The following is a 17500-nucleotide window of genomic DNA, read 5'->3' as shown; positions in this document are numbered from 1 at the left end:
GAGACAGATGGGACAGAGGAGGGAGGGAGAGACAGATGGGGACAGAGGAGGGAGGAGAGACAGATGGGGACAGAGGAGGGAGGGAGACAGAGATGGGGACAGAGGAGGGAGGGAGAGACAGATGGGGACAGAGGAGGGAGAGACAGATGGGGACAGAGGAGGGAGAGACAGATGGGGACAGAGGAGGGAGGGAGAGACAGATGGAAACAGAGGAGGGAGGGAGAGACGGATGGAAACAGAGGAGGGAGAGACAGATGGAAACAGAGGAGGGAGGGAGAGACAGATGGAAACAGAGGAGGGAGGGAGAGACAGATGGGGACAGAGGAGGGAGAGACAGATGGGGACAGAGGAGGGAGAGACAGATGGAAACAGAGGAGGGAGAGACAGATGAGGACAGAGGAGGGAGGGAGAGACAGATGGGAACAGAAGAGGGAGGGAGAGACAGATGGGGACAGAGGAGGGAGGGAGAGACAGATGGAAACAGAGGAGGGAGGGAGGGAGAGACAGATGGGAACAGAGGAGGGAGGGAGGGAGGGAGAGACAGATGGGGACAGAGGAGGGAGAGACAGATGGGGACAGAGGAGGGGAGAGACAGATGGAAACAGAGGAGTGAGAGACAGATGGGGACAGAGGAGGGAGGGAGAAACAGATGGAAACAGAGGAGGGAGGGAGAGACAGATGGGATCAGAGGAGGGAGGGAGAGACAGATGGGGACAGAGGAGGGAGGGAGAGACAGATGGGAACAGAGGAGGGAGGGAGAGACAGATGGGGACAGAGGAGGGAGGGAGGGAGGGAGAGACAGTTGGAGACAGAGGAGGGAGGGAGAGACAGATGGAAACAGAGGAGGGAGGGAGAGACAGATGGGAACAGAGGAGGAGGGAGAGGACAGATGGGGACAGAGGAGTGAGGGAGAGACAGATGGGGACAGAGGAGGGAGGGAGAGACAGATGGGGACAGAGGAGGGAGGGAGACAGAGATGGGGGACAGAGGAGGGAGGGAGAGACAGATGGGGACAGAGGAGGGAGAGACAGATGGGGACAGAGGAGGGAGAGACAGATGGGGACAGAGGAGGGAGGGAGAGACAGATGGAAACAGAGGAGGGAGGGAGAGACGGATGGAAACAGAGGAGGGAGAGACAGATGGAAACAGAGGAGGGAGAGACAGATGGGGACAGAGGAGGGAGGGAGAGACAGATGGGGAACAGAGGAGGGAGGGAGAGACAGATGGGGACCGAGGAGGGGAGGGAGAGACAGATGGGGACAGAGAAGGGAGGGAGAGACAGTTGGGGACAGAGGAGGGAGGGAGAGACAGATGGGGACAGAGGAGGGAGGGAGAGACAGATGGGAACAGAGGAGGGAGGGAGAGACAGATGGAAACAGAGGAGGGAGGGAGGGAGAGACAGATGGGAACAGAGGAGGGAGGGAGGGAGAGACAGATGGGGACAGAGGAGGGAGAGACAGATGGGGACAGAGGAGGGAGAGACAGATGGAAACAGAGGAGTGAGAGACAGATGGGGACAGAGGAGGGAGGGAGAAACAGATGGAAACAGAGGAGGGAGGGAGAGACAGATGGGATCAGAGGAGGGAGGGAGAGACAGATGGAAACAGAGGAGGGAGGGAGGGAGAGACAGATGGGGACAGAGGAGGGAGAGACAGATGGGATCAGAGGAGGGAGGGATGGAGAGACAGATGGGGACAGAGGAGGGAGAGACAGATGGGATCAGAGGAGGGAGGGAGGGAGAGACAGATGGGAACAGAGGAGGGAGGGAGGGAGAGACAGATGGGGACAGAGGAGGGAGAGACAGATGGGATCAGAGGAGGGAGGGAGAGACAGATGGGATTACACGTAAAATGGCCATAGGAAAAGTCTGGGTCTCTAGAGATTCAATACAAAACGACGCCACATTGACAGTAAACAGGACAGTTGTTTAGTTGGCGTTGGGAGTTATGAGATGGCTGCACAGGAAGCCTCTGAGGAACCCAGTATATTACACCAGTAGTAGACTAGCTACTGTTAGCACAGAGAAGACATTTTGGGCTGGTTTCCCGGACCCAGAATACCTGCTACTAATCTATCGCCTCCTCTTATCTCACAGCAACACATACACAGCCCTATTCAGAAGATATTGATTGATTGATTGGCTGGCTGGCTGGCTGGCTGACTGGCTGGCTGACTGGCTGGCTGGCTGGCAGGCTGGCTGGCTGACTGGCTGGCTGGCTGACTGGCTGGCTGGCTGACTGGCTGACTGGCAGGCTGGCAGGCTGGCTGACTGGCAGGCTGGCAGGCTGGCAGGCTGGCTGGCAGGCTGGCTGGCAGGCTGGCTGGCAGGCTGGCTGGCTGGCTGATACACAGTGAGAATACATGGCAATACACAGTGAGAATACATGGCAATACACAGTGAGAATAATGAGCAGTTAACTAGCCTACATGCACTTTAGATGCATCATCAATGAAAACCATGATACTGTAAACAGGTAACAAGCCTTCGTCTCAGCAAACGGATTGAATGAAACGATCCCATGTATCTCTGTCCTCTGCAGTGTTCCTGTGTCCAGGTATCCTACGAGGCGTGTACCAGAGTGAACACCTGTTTGAGTCCTGGCTGGCTGGCTGGCTGACTGACTGACTGGCTGGCTGGCTGACTGACTGACTGGCTGGCTGGCTGACTGGTTGACTGGTTGAATTGATTGAATTGAAACGATCCCATGTATCTCTGTCCTCTGCAGTGTTCCTGTGTCCAGGTATCCTACGAGGCGGTGTACCAGAGTGAACACCTGTTTGAGTCCTGGCTGGCTGGCTGGCTGGCTGACTGACTGACTGGCTGGCTGGCTGACTGGTTGACTGGTTGAATTGATTGAATTGAAACGATCCCATGTATCTCTGTCCTCTGCAGTGTTCCTGTGTCCAGGTATCCTACGAGGCGTGTACCAGAGTGAACACCTGTTTGAGTCCTGGCTGGCTGGCTGGCTGGCTGACTGACTGACTGACTGGCTGGCTGGCTGACTGGTTGACTGGTTGAATTGATTGAATTGAAACGATCCCATGTATCTCTGTCCTCTGCAGTGTTCCTGTGTCCAGGTATCCTACGAGGCGTGTACCAGAGTGAACACCTGTTTGAGTCCTGGCTGGCTGGCTGGCTGGCTGACTGACTGACTGACTGGCTGGCTGGCTGACTGGTTGACTGGTTGAATTGATTGAATTGAAACGATCCCATGTATCTCTGTCCTCTGCAGTGTTCCTGTGTCCAGGTATCCTACGAGGCGTGTACCAGAGTGAACACCTGTTTGAGTCCTGGCTGGCTGGCTGGCTGGCTGACTGACTGACTGGCTGGCTGGCTGACTGGTTGACTGGTTGAATTGATTGAATTGAAACGATCCCATGTATCTCTGTCCTCTGCAGTGTTCCTGTGTCCAGGTATCCTACGAGGCGTGTACCAGAGTGAACACCTGTTTGAGTCCGACCACCAATCAGGAGCCTGGTGTAAAGATCCATTCCAGGCCTCTGATAAGATTTACTACATGCCCTGGACTCCCTACCGCACGGACACTCTCACAGAGTACTCCTCCAAGGAGGACTTCATCGCAGGTCGGCACTTTACTAACAATTAGTTCACATTTATTGTTATTATAATGTTGGATTTATACCTATTTTTTTATATATATATTTATTAAACTTGCTAATGGAAAGTGACTTTAATTAAAGGGACTAACTAGTGGTTAGAGTGTAGAGGTGGCAGGGTAGCCTAGTGGTTAGAGTGTAGAGGTGGCAGGGTAGCCTAGTGGTTAGAGTGTAGAGGTGGCAGGTAGCCTAGTGGTTAGAGTGTAGAGGTGGCAGGGTGGCCTAGTGGTTAGAGTGTAGAGGTGGTGGGGTAGCCTAGTGGTTAGAGTGTAGAGGTGGTAGGGTAGCCTAGTGGTTAGAGTGTAGAGGTGGTGGGGTAGCCTAGTGGTTAGAGTGTAGAGGTGGCAGGTAGCCTAGTGGTTAGAGTGTAGAGGAGGGTAGTGGTTAGAGTGTAGAGGCGGTAGGGTAGCCTAGTGGTTAGAGTGTAGAGGAGGTAGGGTAGCCTAGTGGTTAGAGTGTAGAGGCGGTAGGGTAGCCTAGTGGTTAGAGTGTAGAGGTGGCAGGGTAGCCTAGTGGTTAGAGTGTAGAGGAGGTGGGGTAGCCTAGTGGTTAGAGTGTAGAGGTGGCAGGTAGCCTAGTGGTTAGAGTGTAGAGGAGGTAGTGGTTAGAGTGTAGAGGCGGTAGGGTAGCCTAGTGGTTAGAGTGTAGAGGAGGTAGGGTAGCCTAGTGGTTAGAGTGTAGAGGTGGCAGGTAGCCTAGTGGTTAGAGTGTAGAGGTGGTAGGGTAGCCTAGTGGTTAGAGTGTAGAGGTGGCAGGTAGCCTAGTGGTTAGAGTGTAGAGGCGACAGGGTAGCCTAGTGGTTAGAGTGTAGAGGTGGCAGGGTAGCCTAGTGGTTAGAGTGTAGAGGCAGCAGGTAGTTATGGTAGACTAGTGGTTAGAGTGTAGAGGAGGTAGGGTAGCCTAGTGGTTAGAGTGTAGAGGAGGTAGGGTAGCCTAGTGGTTAGAGTGTAGAGGAGGTAGGGTAGCCTAGTGGTTAGAGTGTAGAGGAGGTGGGGTAGCCTAGTGGTTAGAGTGTAGAGGTGGCAGGGTAGCCTAGTGGTTAGAGTGTAGAGGAGGCAGGGTAGCCTAGTGGTTAGAGTGTAGAGGAGGTGGGGTAGCCTAGTGGTTAGAGTGTAGAGGTGGTAGGGTAGCCTAGTGGTTAGAGTGTAGAGGAGGTGGGGTAGCCTAGTGGTTAGAGTGTAGAGGTGGTAGGGTAGCCTAGTGGTTAGAGTGTAGAGGAGGTGGGGTAGCCTAGTGGTTAGAGTGTAGAGGTGGTAGGGTAGCCTAGTGGTTAGAGTGTAGAGGTGGCAGGGTAGCCTAGTGGTTAGAGTGTAGAGGAGGTAGGGTAGCCTAGTGGTTAGAGTGTAGAGGAGGCAGGGTAGCCTAGTGGTTATCGTGTAGAGGTGGCAGGGTAGCCTAGTGGTTAGAGTGTAGAGGCGGCAGGGTAGCCTAGTGGTTAGAGTGTAGAGGCGGCAGGGTAGCCTAGTGGTTAGAGTGTAGAGGAGGTAGGGTAGCCTAGTGGTTAGAGTGTAGAGGTGGCAGGGTAGCCTAGTGGTTAGAGTGTAGAGGTGGCAGGGTAGCCTAGTGGTTATAGTGTAGAGGCGGTAGGGTAGCCTAGTGGTTAGAGTGTAGAGGTGGTAGGGTAGCCTAGTGGTTAGAGTGTAGAGGTGGCAGGGTAGCCTAGTGGTTAGAGTGTAGAGGCGGCAGGGTAGCCTAGTGGTTAGAGTGTAGAGGTGGCAGGGTAGCCTAGTGGTTAGAGTGTAGAGGAGGTAGGGTAGCCTAGTGGTTAGAGTGTAGAGGAGGTAGGGTAGCCTAGTGGTTAGAGTGTAGAGGAGGCAGGGTAGCCTAGTGGTTAGAGTGTAGAGGAGGTAGGGTAGCCTAGTGGTTAGAGTGTAGAGGAGGTAGGGTAGCCTAGTGGTTAGAGTGTAGAGGTGGCAGGGTAGCCTAGTGGTTATAGTGTAGAGGAGGTAGGGTAGCCTAGTGGTTAGAGTGTAGAGGTGGCAGGGTAGCCTAGTGGTTATAGTGTAGAGGAGGTAGGGTAGCCTAGTGGTTAGAGTGTAGAGGAGGTAGGGTAGCCTAGTGGTTAGAGTGTAGAGGAGGTAGGGTAGCCTAGTGGTTAGAGTGTAGAGGAGGTAGGGTAGCCTAGTGGTTAGAGTGTAGAGGTGGCAGGGTAGCCTAGTGGTTAGAGTGTAGAGGTGGCAGGTAGCCTAGTGGTTAGAGTGTAGAGGAGGTAGGGTAGCCTAGTGGTTAGAGTGTAGAGGGTGGTAGGGTAGCCTAGTGGTTAGAGTGTAGAGGTGGCAGGTAGCCTAGTGGTTAGAGTGTAGAGGAGGTAGGGTAGCCTAGTGGTTAGAGTGTAGAGGTGGCAGGGTAGCCTAGTGGTTAGAGTGTAGAGGTGGCAGGGTAGCCTAGTGGTTAGAGTGTAGAGGTGGCAGGGTAGCCTAGTGGTTAGAGTGAAGAGGTGGCAGGGTAGCCTAGTGGTTAGAGTGTAGAGGGTGGTAGGGTAGCCTAGTGTTTAGAGTGTAGAGGTGGCAGGGTAGCCTAGTGGTTAGAGTGTAGAGGTGGCAGGGTAGCCTAGTGGTTAGAGTGTAGAGGTGGTAGGGTAGCCTAGTGGTTAGAGTGTAGAGGTGGTAGGGTAGCCTAGTGGTTAGAGTGTAGAGGTGGTAGGGTAGCCTAGTGGTTAGAGTGTAGAGGTGGCAGGGTAGCCTAGTGGTTAGAGTGTAGAGGAGGTAGGGTAGCCTAGTGGTTAGAGTGTAGAGGTGGCAGGGTAGCCTAGTGGTTAGAGTGTAGAGGTGGCAGGGTAGCCTAGTGGTTAGAGTGTAGAGGTGGTAGGGTAGCCTAGTGGTTAGAGTGTAGAGGTGGCAGGGTAGCCTAGTGGTTAGAGTGTAGAGGTGGCAGGGTAGCCTAGTGGTTAGAGTGTAGAGGTGGTAGGGTAGCCTAGTGGTTAGAGTGTAGAGGTGGTAGGGTAGCCTAGTGGTTAGAGTGTAGAGGTGGCAGGGTAGCCTAGTGGTTAGAGTGTAGAGGAGGTAGGGTAGCCTAGTGGTTAGAGTGTAGAGGTGGCAGGGTAGCCTAGTGGTTAGAGTGTAGAGGAGGTAGGGTAGCCTAGTGGTTAGAGTGTAGAGGTGGTAGGGTAGCCTAGTGGTTAGAGTGTAGAGGTGGCAGGGTAGCCTAGTGGTTAGAGTGTAGAGGAGGTAGGGTAGCCTAGTGGTTAGAGTGTAGAGGTGGCAGGGTAGCCTAGTGGTTAGAGTGTAGAGGTGGTAGGGTAGCCTAGTGGTTAGAGTGTAGAGGTGGCAGGGTAGCCTAGTGGTTAGAGTGTAGAGGAGGTAGGGTAGCCTAGTGGTTAGAGTGTAGAGGAGGTAGGGTAGCCTAGTGGTTAGAGTGTAGAGGTGGTAGGGTAGCCTAGTGCTTAGAGTGTAGAGGAGGCAGGGTAGCCTAGTGGTTAGAGTGTAGAGGTGGTAGGGTAGCCTAGTGGTTAGAGTGTAGAGGAGGTAGGGTAGCCTAGTGGTTAGAGTGTAGAGGAGGCAGGTAGCCTAGTGGTTAGAGTGTAGAGGTGGCAGGGTAGCCTAGTGGTTAGAGTGTAGAGGAGGTAGGGTAGCCTAGTGGTTAGAGTGTAGAGGAGGTAGGGTAGCCTAGTGGTTAGAGTGTAGAGGTGGCAGGGTAGCCTAGTGGTTAGAGTGTAGAGGAGGTAGGGTAGCCTAGTGCTTAGAGTGTAGAGGAGGCAGGGTAGCCTAGTGGTTAGAGTGTAGAGGTGGCAGGGTAGCCTAGTGGTTAGAGTGTAGAGGCGGCAGGGTAGCCTAGTGGTTAGAGTGTAGAGGTGGTAGGGTAGCCTAGTGCTTAGAGTGTAGAGGAGGCAGGGTAGCCTAGTGGTTAGAGTGTAGAGGTGGTAGGGTAGCCTAGTGGTTAGAGTGTAGAGGAGGTAGGGTAGCCTAGTGGTTAGAGTGTAGAGGAGGTAGGGTAGCCTAGTGGTTAGAGTGTGGAGGTGGTAGGGTAGCCTAGTGGTTAGAGTGTAGAGGAGGTAGGGTAGCCTAGTGGTTAGAGTGTAGAGGTGGTAGGGTAGCCTAGTGGTTAGAGTGTAGAGGTGGTAGGGTAGCCTAGTGGTTAGAGTGTAGAGGCGGCAGGGTAGCCTAGTGGTTAGAGCGTTGGACTAGTAACCGGAAGGTTGCAAGTTCAAATCCCCGAGCTGACAAGGAACAAATCTGTCGTTCTGCCCCTGAACAGGCAGTTAACCCACTGTTCCTAGGCCGTCATTGAAAATAAGAATGTGTTCTTAACTGACTTGCCTGGTTAAATAAAGGTAAAATAAAAAATTATTACGTCAATATTAGATGTTTATCCATGTGTCTGAAACTTCAAATTTCAAACTTGTTGCAAATGTCAAATTCTTTAAGGAAAAGTTATTAACTCCAAGTGGTTAAGGTTTGGGCTTAAAACAAAAATTATCTAAAACAATTTTCTATTGCTGCATTCAAAAATGCATCCTTTTGCACCAGAGGCAGATCGTTACAACGACCGAGCAAAACCAAAACTTAACTTGAAGGTAACAGCGCTTACTGTTGCCCCTAGTGGCCGGTTTCCACATTGTCTCCTGACTTCCTCAGACATGGATGGACGTCGGACACTGCCTTGTATCACGGGGGGACCTGGCTGAGTTTCCCCAGAAACAGATTCGACCTAAGAAGTTCTTTAAATGGAGAATCTTGTTGTTTTTTTTGTCCTGGACGAGGTTTAATCTGTGTCTGGGGAAACTTCCCCTCGGGTGTTTTGAAAAAAAAACCGCTTCTAATTAAAATGTATTTGAATGTTATTGTTTACAGGACGACCGACGACCACGTACAAGCTGCCTCACCGCGTCGACGGGACAGGCTTCGTGGTCTACGACGGAGCTTTATTCTTCAACAAGGAGCGGACGCGCAACATCGTCAAATTCGACCTCCGCACGCGGATCAAGAGCGGCGAGGCCATCATCGCCAACGCCAACTACCACGACACGTCGCCGTACCGCTGGGGCGGCAAGTCGGACATTGACCTCGCCGTCGACGAAATCGGCCTCTGGGTTTTGTACGCCACGGAGACGAACAACGGACGCATCGTGGTCTCGCAGCTCAACCCTTACACGCTCCGCATCGAAGGGTCCTGGGACACCACCTACGACAAGCGGACCGCCTCCAACGCCTTCATGGTGTGCGGTGTGCTCTACGTGGTGAAAAGCGTCTACGAGGACGACGACAACGAGGCCACAGGGAACAAGATAGATTATATGTACAGCACCACCCAGAGTAAAGAAACCTTTGTGTCCATCCTGTTCCCGAACTCTTACCAGTACATAGCAGCAGTGGACTACAATCCCAGAGACAATCTGCTGTACGTCTGGAACAACTACCACGTAGTGAAATACTTACTGGACTTCGGGAACAACGACAACAGATTGGGTAGGTGGAATGTTCATCTACTTTTCTCTTCGTCTTTCCTTTCTTTCTTTCTTTCTTAAAACTCTTGGTTTTTCTAGGTTTGACTGGCTAGGTGGAATATTAATCTCTCTAGAGACTACTTTAGTTCTGTAGGTTTGTGTAATGGACAGTCTCTAGACTATAGTTCTGTAGGTTTGTGTAATGGACAGTCTCTAGACTATAGTTCTGTAGGTTTGTGTAATGGACAGTCTCTAGACTATAGTTCTGTAGGTTTGTGTAATGGACAGTCTTTAGACTACTATAGTTCTGTAGGTGTGTGTAATGGACAGTCTCTAGACTACTTGTGTAATGGACAGTCTCTAGACTAATTTAGTTCTGTAGGTTTGTGTAATCGACAGTCTCTAGACTAATTTAGTTATGTAGGTGTGTGTAATGGACAGTCTCTAGACTTCTTTCGTTCTGTGGGTGTGTGTAATGGACAGTCTCTAGACTACTTGTGTAATGGACAGTCTCTAGACTAATTTAGTTCTGTAGGTTTGTGTAAATGACAGTCTCTTGACTCATTTAGTTATGTAGGTGTGTGTAATGGACAGTCTCTAGACTACTTTAGTTATGTAGGTGTGTGTAATGGACAGTCTCTAGACTATAGTTCTGTGGGTGTGTGTAATGGACAGTCTCTAGACTATAGTTCTGTGGGTTTGTGTAATGGACAGTCTCTAGACTACTATAGTTCTGTGGGTTTGTGTAATGGACAGTCTCTAGACTTCTTTAGTAATGGACAGTCTCAAGACTATAGTTCTGTGGGTTTGTGTAATGGACAGTCTCGAGACTATAGTTCTGTGGGTTTGTGTAATGGACAGTCTCTAGACTTCTTTAGTAATGGACAGTCTCAAGACTATAGTTCTGTGGGTTTGTGTAATGGACAGTCTCGAGACTATAGTTCTGTGGGTGTGTGTAATGGACAGTCTCTAGACTACTATAGTTCTGTGGGTTTGTGTAATGGACAGTCTCGGGACTATAGTTCTGTGGGTGTGTGTAATGGACAGTCTCTAGACTACTATAGTTCTGTGGGTGTGTGTAATGGACAGTCTCTAGACTACTATAGTTCTGTGGGTTTGTGTAATGGACAGTCTCGGGACTATAGTTCTGTGGGTGTGTGTAATGGACAGTCTCGAGACTATAGTTCTGTGGGTGTGTGTAATGGACAGTCTCTAGACTTCTTTAGTAATGGACAGTTTCTAGACTTTAGCTCAGAGGGAGGGAACAGTCTTGTGGTAGTTTTTTTTATCTCTCTCTCTATCTCTCTAACCCCCCCCTCTCTCTCTCTCTCCATCTCTCTCTCTCTCTCCCTCTCTCTCTCTCACTATCTCCCCCTCTCTGTCTCTCACTATCTCCCCCCCTCTCTCTCCATCTCTCTCTCTCTCTCTCTCTCTCTCTCTCTCTCTCTCTCTCCCTCTCTCCCCGACTCTTTCTCTCGCTCTCTCTCACTGTCTCCTGTCTCTCTCTCTCTCTCTTGCTTTCTTGCTCTCTCTCCTGTCTCTCTCACTCTCCCTCCCCCTCCCTCCCTCGCCCAACCTAGCCCAGTAGAGTACATTACTCTTAAATGGACTAGGGCCCTGGAGAGTCTTAGGGGGGAGTTGAGTGATTCCTTCCCAGAGACAGGCACTCTCAGATTGGGGTATAAGAGCAGGCCTACCCCCTGCTCTGGATATCCCTGGAGGTCTAAGCTACACTATCTAGCCGGTGTAATTGACTCTAACACCTTATCACGGTGTCGGCAACTCGGTTCAGTCTCTCTTTATTAAATGATGGTTGAATTAATGCATGCTTTTACACACATTTAGGAGACACTACAAGAAATTATTGGAGGAAGGGGAGAGAGGGATGGAGAGGGAGGGTTGGAGAGGGAGGGTTGGAGAGGGAGGGATGGAGAGGAAGGGGAGAGAGGGAGGGATGGAGAGGAAGGGGAGAGAGGGGTGGAGAATGAGTGATGGAGAGGGAGAGTTGGAGAGGAAGGGGAGAGAGGGATGGAGAAGGAGGGATGGAGAAGGGAGGGTTGGAGAGGGAGGGATGGAGAGGAAGGGGAGAGAGGGAGGGATGGAGAGGAAGGGGAGAGAGGGGTGGAGAATGAGTGATGGAGAGGGAGAGTTGGAGAGGAAGGGGAGAGAGGGATGGAGAAGGAGGGATGGAGAAGGGAGGGTTGGAGAGGGAGGGTTAGAGAGGAAGGGGAGAGAGGGATGGAGAGGGTTGGAGAGGAAGGGGAGAGAAGGATGGAGAGGGAGGGTTGGAGAGGAAGGGGAGAGAGGGGTGGAGAAGGAGGGTTGGAGAGGGAGAGTTGGAGAGGGAGGGTTGGAGAGGGAGGGTTGGAGAGGAAGGGGAGAGAGGGGTGGAGAAAGAGGGATGGAGAGGGAGAGTTGGAGAGTAAGGGGAGAGAGGGATGGAGAAGGAGGGATGGAGAGGGAGGGTTAGAGTGGAAGGGGAGAGAGGGGTGGAGAAGGAGGGTTGGAGAGGGAGAGTTGGAGAGGAAGGGGAGAGAGGGGTGGAGAAGGAGGGTTGGAGAGGGAGAGTTGGAGAGGGAGGGTTGGAGAGGGAGGGTTGGAGAGGAAGGGGAGAGAGGGGTGGAGAAAGAGGGATGGAGAGGGAGAGTTGGAGAGTAAGGGGAGAGAGGGATGGAGAAGGAGGGATGGAGAGGGAGGGTTAGAGAGGAAGGGGAGAGAGGGGTGGAGAAGGAGGGTTGGAGAGGGAGAGTTGGAGAGGAAGGGGAGAGAGGGATGGTGAAGGACGGATGGAGAGGGAGGGATGGAGAGGTTGGGGAGAGAGGGGTGTTGAAGGAGGGATGGAGAGGGAGAGTTGGAGAGGAAGGGGAGAGAGGGGTGGTGAAGGAGGGATGGAGAGGGAGAGTTGGAGAGGAAGGGGAGAGAGGGGTGGTGAAGGAGGGATGGAGAGGGAGGGTTGGAGAAAGGGAGTTATGGGAAGAGGACTCCAGAAGAGGACTGGCCACCCCACATAGCCTGGTTCCTCTCTAGGGTTCTTCCTAGGTTTTGGCCTTTCAGGGAGTTTTTCCTAGCCACTGTGCTTCTACACCTGCATTGCTTCCTGCTTGGGGTTTTAGGCTGGGTTTCTGTACAGCACTTTGAGATATCAGCTGATGTACGAAGGCTTTATAAATACATTTGATTTGATTTGATGGGAGCAAGGTAAAGAGGGGTGAGGGAAGGCAGGTGGGAGGGAAAGAGGGAGGGAGGGAAAGAGGGATGAGGGAAGGTGGGTGGGAGGGAGGGAGGGAAATAGGGATGAGGGAAGGTGGGTGGGAGGGAAAGAGGGATGGAAACAGTGTTCTCGGAGATCTCTGTGTTTTATAATGGAGACTTGTATGTCTACAGGAGCTTTTAGAGATGATCAATGGAGATTAAATGGAGCGAACAACCTACCAAACACACACACTCACACACACTACACACTCACTGCTGAGAAGGGGATGATAACTACAACCAATAGCTGTTCTGCTGTGCTCTGTTCTGCTGTGCTCTGTTCTGCTCTGTTCTGTTCTGCTCTGTTCTGTTCTGCTATGTTCTGTTCTGCTCTGTTCTACTCTGTTCTGTTCTACTCTGTTCTGTTCTGTTCTACTCTGTTCTGTTCTGTTCTACTCTGTTCTGCTCTGTTCTGTTTAACTCTGTTCTGTTCTGCTCTGTTCTGTTCTACTCTGTTCTACTCTGTTCTGATCTACTCTGCTCTGCCTTGTTCTGTTTTACTCTGTTCTGTTGTACTCTGTTCTGCTCTGTTCTGTTGTACTCTGTTCTGCTCTGTTCTGATCTGTTCTGTTCTGTTCTGCTCTGTTCTGCTTTGTTCTGTTCTACTCTACTCTGATCTGTTTTATTCTGTTATGCTCTGTTCTGTTCTGCTCTGTTCTGTTCTACTCTACTCTACTCTGTTCTGCTCTGTTCTGTTCTGTTCTGTTCTGTTCTGTTCTGCTCTGCTCTGTTCTACTCTGTTCTGTTCTGTTCTGCTTTACTCTGTTCTGTTTTACTCTGTTCTGTTCTGTTCTGCTCTGTTCTGTTCTACTCTGTTCTGCTCTGCTCTGTTCTGCTTTAATCTGTTCTGTTCTGTTCTGCTCTGTATTGTTCTGTTCTGTTCTGCTCTGTTCTGCTCTGTTCTGTTCTGCTCTGTTCTGTTCTGCTCTGTTCTGTTCTACTCTGTTCTGTTCTGTTCTACTCTGTTCTGCCTTGTTCTGTTTTACTCTGTTCTATTCTACTCTGTTCTACTCTGTTCTGTTCTGTTCTACTCTGTTCTGCTCTGTTCTGTTTAACTCTGTTCTGTTCTGTTCTGCTCTGTTCTGTTCTGTTCTACTCTGTTCTGATCTACTCTGCTCTGCCTTGTTCTGTTTTACTCTGTTCTGTTTTACTCTGTTTTGTTCTACTCTGTTCTGCTCTGTTCTGTTCTGATCTGTTCTGCTCTGTTCTGCTTTGTTCTGTTCTACTCTACTCTGTTCTGTTTTACTCTGTTATGCTCTGTTCTGTTGTGCTCTGTTCTGTTCTGTTCTGCTCTACTCTGTTCTGCTCTGTTCTGTTCTGCTCTACTCTGTTCTGCTCTGTTCTGTTCTGCTCTGTTCTGTTCTGCTTTACTCTGTTCTGTTTTACTCTGTTCTGTTCTGCTCTGTTCTGTTCTACTCTGTTCTGCTCTGCTCTGTTCTGCTTTACTCTGTTCTGTTCTACTCTAGGGCCCAGAGTTGTTCTGGAGTTGTTCCTAACCAGGAAGAAGTCTAGAGTTTAACTAGGGCCCAGAATTGTTCTGGAGTTGTTCCTAACCAGGAAGAAGTCTAGAGTTATAACCAGGGCCCAGAATTGTTCTGGAGTTGTTCCTAACCAGGAAGAAGTCTAGAGTTTAACCAGGGCCCAGAGTTGTTCCTGGTCAGTGAAAATCTCCAGGCGCAAGACATCAGAGTTGTGAAAAGCAGAACCAAAACCCCACTTCTATAGTGCCTATACATTACAAGTCTGCCCTATTTAGTGAATGGGATATGATTTAAGACACACACTCCTAGACTAACTACGGTTATCTGTGTATCGTCAGTCCAAACAGATCTCTGTGCCTTTGTAATGCTGAACTCATAGACTTCCTGCAGCACAAAGACAGTGTCGTCAATTGAAATGCAGATCTCCCATCTCCTCTGATGGCTGAGCCGTCTCTCTCCTGTTTCAGTTGTTTTCCCTCTTTATGGAGCTTCTTTTGACTCTGTGTCTCTCTACACATTACTAACCTGCACTATACTATACTATACTATACCATACTATACTATACTATACTATACCATACTATACTATACTATACTATAGCATACTATGCTATACTATACTATACTACACTACAATATACTATACTATAATGTACTATACTATACTACACTATAATATACTATACTATACTATACTATAATATAATGTACTATACTATACTACACAATACTATACTACACTATAACATACTATACTATACTATACTATACTATATTACGCCACGCTATACTATACTATACCATATTATACTATACTATAACATACTATACTATACTATACTACAATGCACTATACAATACTATGCGACACTATACTATGCTATACTATACTACACTATACTATACTATAATATACTATACCATACCATACTATGCTATACTATACTATAATATACTATACTATGAACTACCTCAGCTGAGGAATATACTATACTATAATATACTATACCATACTATGATATACTATACTATAATATACTATACTATGAACTGCCTCAGCTGAGGAATATACTATACTATATTATAATATGATATACTATAATATGCTATACTATATACCATACTATACTATGCTGTGCTATACTACACCAATACTATACTATAATATGATATACTATACTGCACTATGCTATACCATACTATACTATACTGCACTATGCTATACCATACTATATAATCCAATACTGTGCCATACTATAATATGATATAATATACTGCACTATGCTATACCATACTATACTATACTGCACTATGCTATACCATACTATAATATACCATAATATGCTATACTATACTATCCTATAATATAATATAATATGCTATACTATATGCCATACTATACCATACTATACTATGCTGTGCTATACTATACCAATACTATACTATAATATGATATACTATACCGCACTATACTATACCATACTATACTGCACTATACTATACAATACTGTGCCATACTATAATATGATATAATATACTGCACTATGCTATACCATACTATACCATAATATGATATGCTATACTATACTATCCTATAATATAATATAATATAATATGCTATACTATATGCCATACTATACCATACTATACTATGCTGTGCTATACTATACCAATACTATACTATAATATGATATACTATACCGCACTGTGCTATACCATACTATACCATAATATGCTATACTGTACTGTACTATAATGCACTATACTGCACTTGACTGCACTATGCTATACCATACTATACCATAATATGCTATACTGTACTGTACTATAATGCACTATACTGCACTTGACTGCACTATGCTATACTATTCTATACTATGCTATAGTACACTGTACTATATTGTACTATACTATAATGTAGTGTACAGTAGTACTATGCTACTATACAAAACTACACTATACTACTATACTATATTATACTACTATACTGTACCATACTTTTATAGTGTACAACTATTCTTTACTATATACTATACTATAATGTTCTGTACTACCATATTACACCAGTGTACTATACTTCTATTCTATTCTATACAATACTGCTTTAATATACCGCTATACTATGATATACCGCTATGCCATACCATACTAATATACTATACTACTATACTATACAACTGTTCGATTCAATATTATACGATACTATACAGCTATACAATACTATCCACTATACTGTGTTATACTATAATATATTATATTATACGATACAAAATCTACTATATTGTACTATACTATATTGTACTGTGATCTCCCCCTCTCTCTCTCTGTCTCTCTCTCTCTCTCTCTCTCGTTTTATTGAGGCCTACAGTTAGCATGCCTGATGTATTAGATGAAATATGTAAATTATTGATCAGCCTGCACCGCTACAAAGTGTGTGTGTGTGTGTGTGTGTGTGTTCTACAGACTTTAACAGCCTCAAAGTTTTCTCACAAATGATACAATGTTTCAGCAATTCTGAAATAGCTAGGTTGTGGTTAGTGGGTTAACGCTGAATAAATTACGACACACACACACACACACACACACACACACACACACACACACACACACACACACACACACACACACACACACACACACACACACACACTCTCACACATTTCAAACTGTGTTTAATGAGGAGCAATGTGACACATTAGAAATGGGTACGGTAGGAATCTCATGGTGAATAATGGGATGATGGCAATCCTTGGCTGTGAGTCCCAATTGGCACCCTATTCCCTAGGTAGTGCACTACAGAGGGAACATGGTGTCATTTCAGAGCCTTGGTCCAACGTGTTGCACTATAGAGGGAACAGTGTGCCATTTCAGAGCCTTGGTCCAATGTGTTGCACTACAGAGGGAACAGGGTATCATTTCAGAGCCTTGGTCCATAGTGTTGTATTATATAGGGAACAGGGTGCCATTTCAGAGCCTTGGTCCATAGTGTTGTATTATATAGGGAACAGGGTGCCATTTCAGGTCCATAGTGTTGTATTATATAGGGAACAGGGTGCCATTTCAGAGCCTTGGTCCATAGTGTTGTATTATATAGGGAACAGGGTGCCATTTCAGGTCCATAGTGTTGTATTATATAGGGAACAGGGTGCCATTTCAGAGCCTTGGTCCATAGTGTTGTATTATATAGGGAACAGGGTGCCATTTCAGAGCCTTGGTCCATAGTGTTGTATTATATAGGGAACAGGGTGCCATTTCAGAGCCTTGGTCCATAGTGTTGTATTATATAGGGAACAGGGTGCCATTTCAGAGCCTTGGTCCATAGTGTTGTATTATATAGGGAACAGGGTGTCATTTCAGAGCCTTGGTCCATAGTGTTGTATTATATAGGGAACAGGGTGCCATTTCAGAGCCTTGGTCCATAGTGTTGTATTATAGAGGGAACAGGGTGCCATTTCAGAGCCTTGGTCCATAGTGTTGTATTATATAGGGAACAGGATGCCATTTCAGAGCCTTGGTCCATAGTGTTGTATTATATAGGGAACAGGGTGCCATTTCAGACCCTTGGTCCATAGTGTTGTATTATATAGGGAACAGGGTGCCATTTCAGGTCCATAGTGTTGTATTATAGAGGGAACAGGGTGTCATTTCAGAGCCTTGGTCCATAGTGTTGTATTATATAGGGAACAGGGTGCCATTTCAGAGCCTTGGTCCATAGTGTTGTATTATATAGGGAACAGGGTGCCATTTCAGGTCCATAGTGTTGTAT

General features: G+C 47.8%; 1 protein-coding gene across 1 annotated transcript in view; it reads left to right on the top strand.

The window, feature by feature from the left end:
- LOC109888256 (adhesion G protein-coupled receptor L3) overlaps positions 1-17500 on the top strand; it is a 281748-nt gene that overhangs the window by 222152 nt on the left and 42096 nt on the right. The window contains exons 6-7 of the mRNA XM_031814586.1: positions 3400-3585; positions 8409-9023. Coding sequence (XP_031670446.1) covers positions 3400-3585; positions 8409-9023 — 801 coding nt within the window. The remainder of the gene's footprint in view (positions 1-3399; positions 3586-8408; positions 9024-17500) is intronic.

Source organism: Oncorhynchus kisutch, unplaced genomic scaffold, assembly GCF_002021735.2.
Source record: "Oncorhynchus kisutch isolate 150728-3 unplaced genomic scaffold, Okis_V2 Okis07a-Okis12b_hom, whole genome shotgun sequence".
Lineage (NCBI taxonomy): Eukaryota > Metazoa > Chordata > Actinopteri > Salmoniformes > Salmonidae > Oncorhynchus > Oncorhynchus kisutch.
This window is presented reverse-complemented; position numbering and strand designations above follow the sequence as displayed.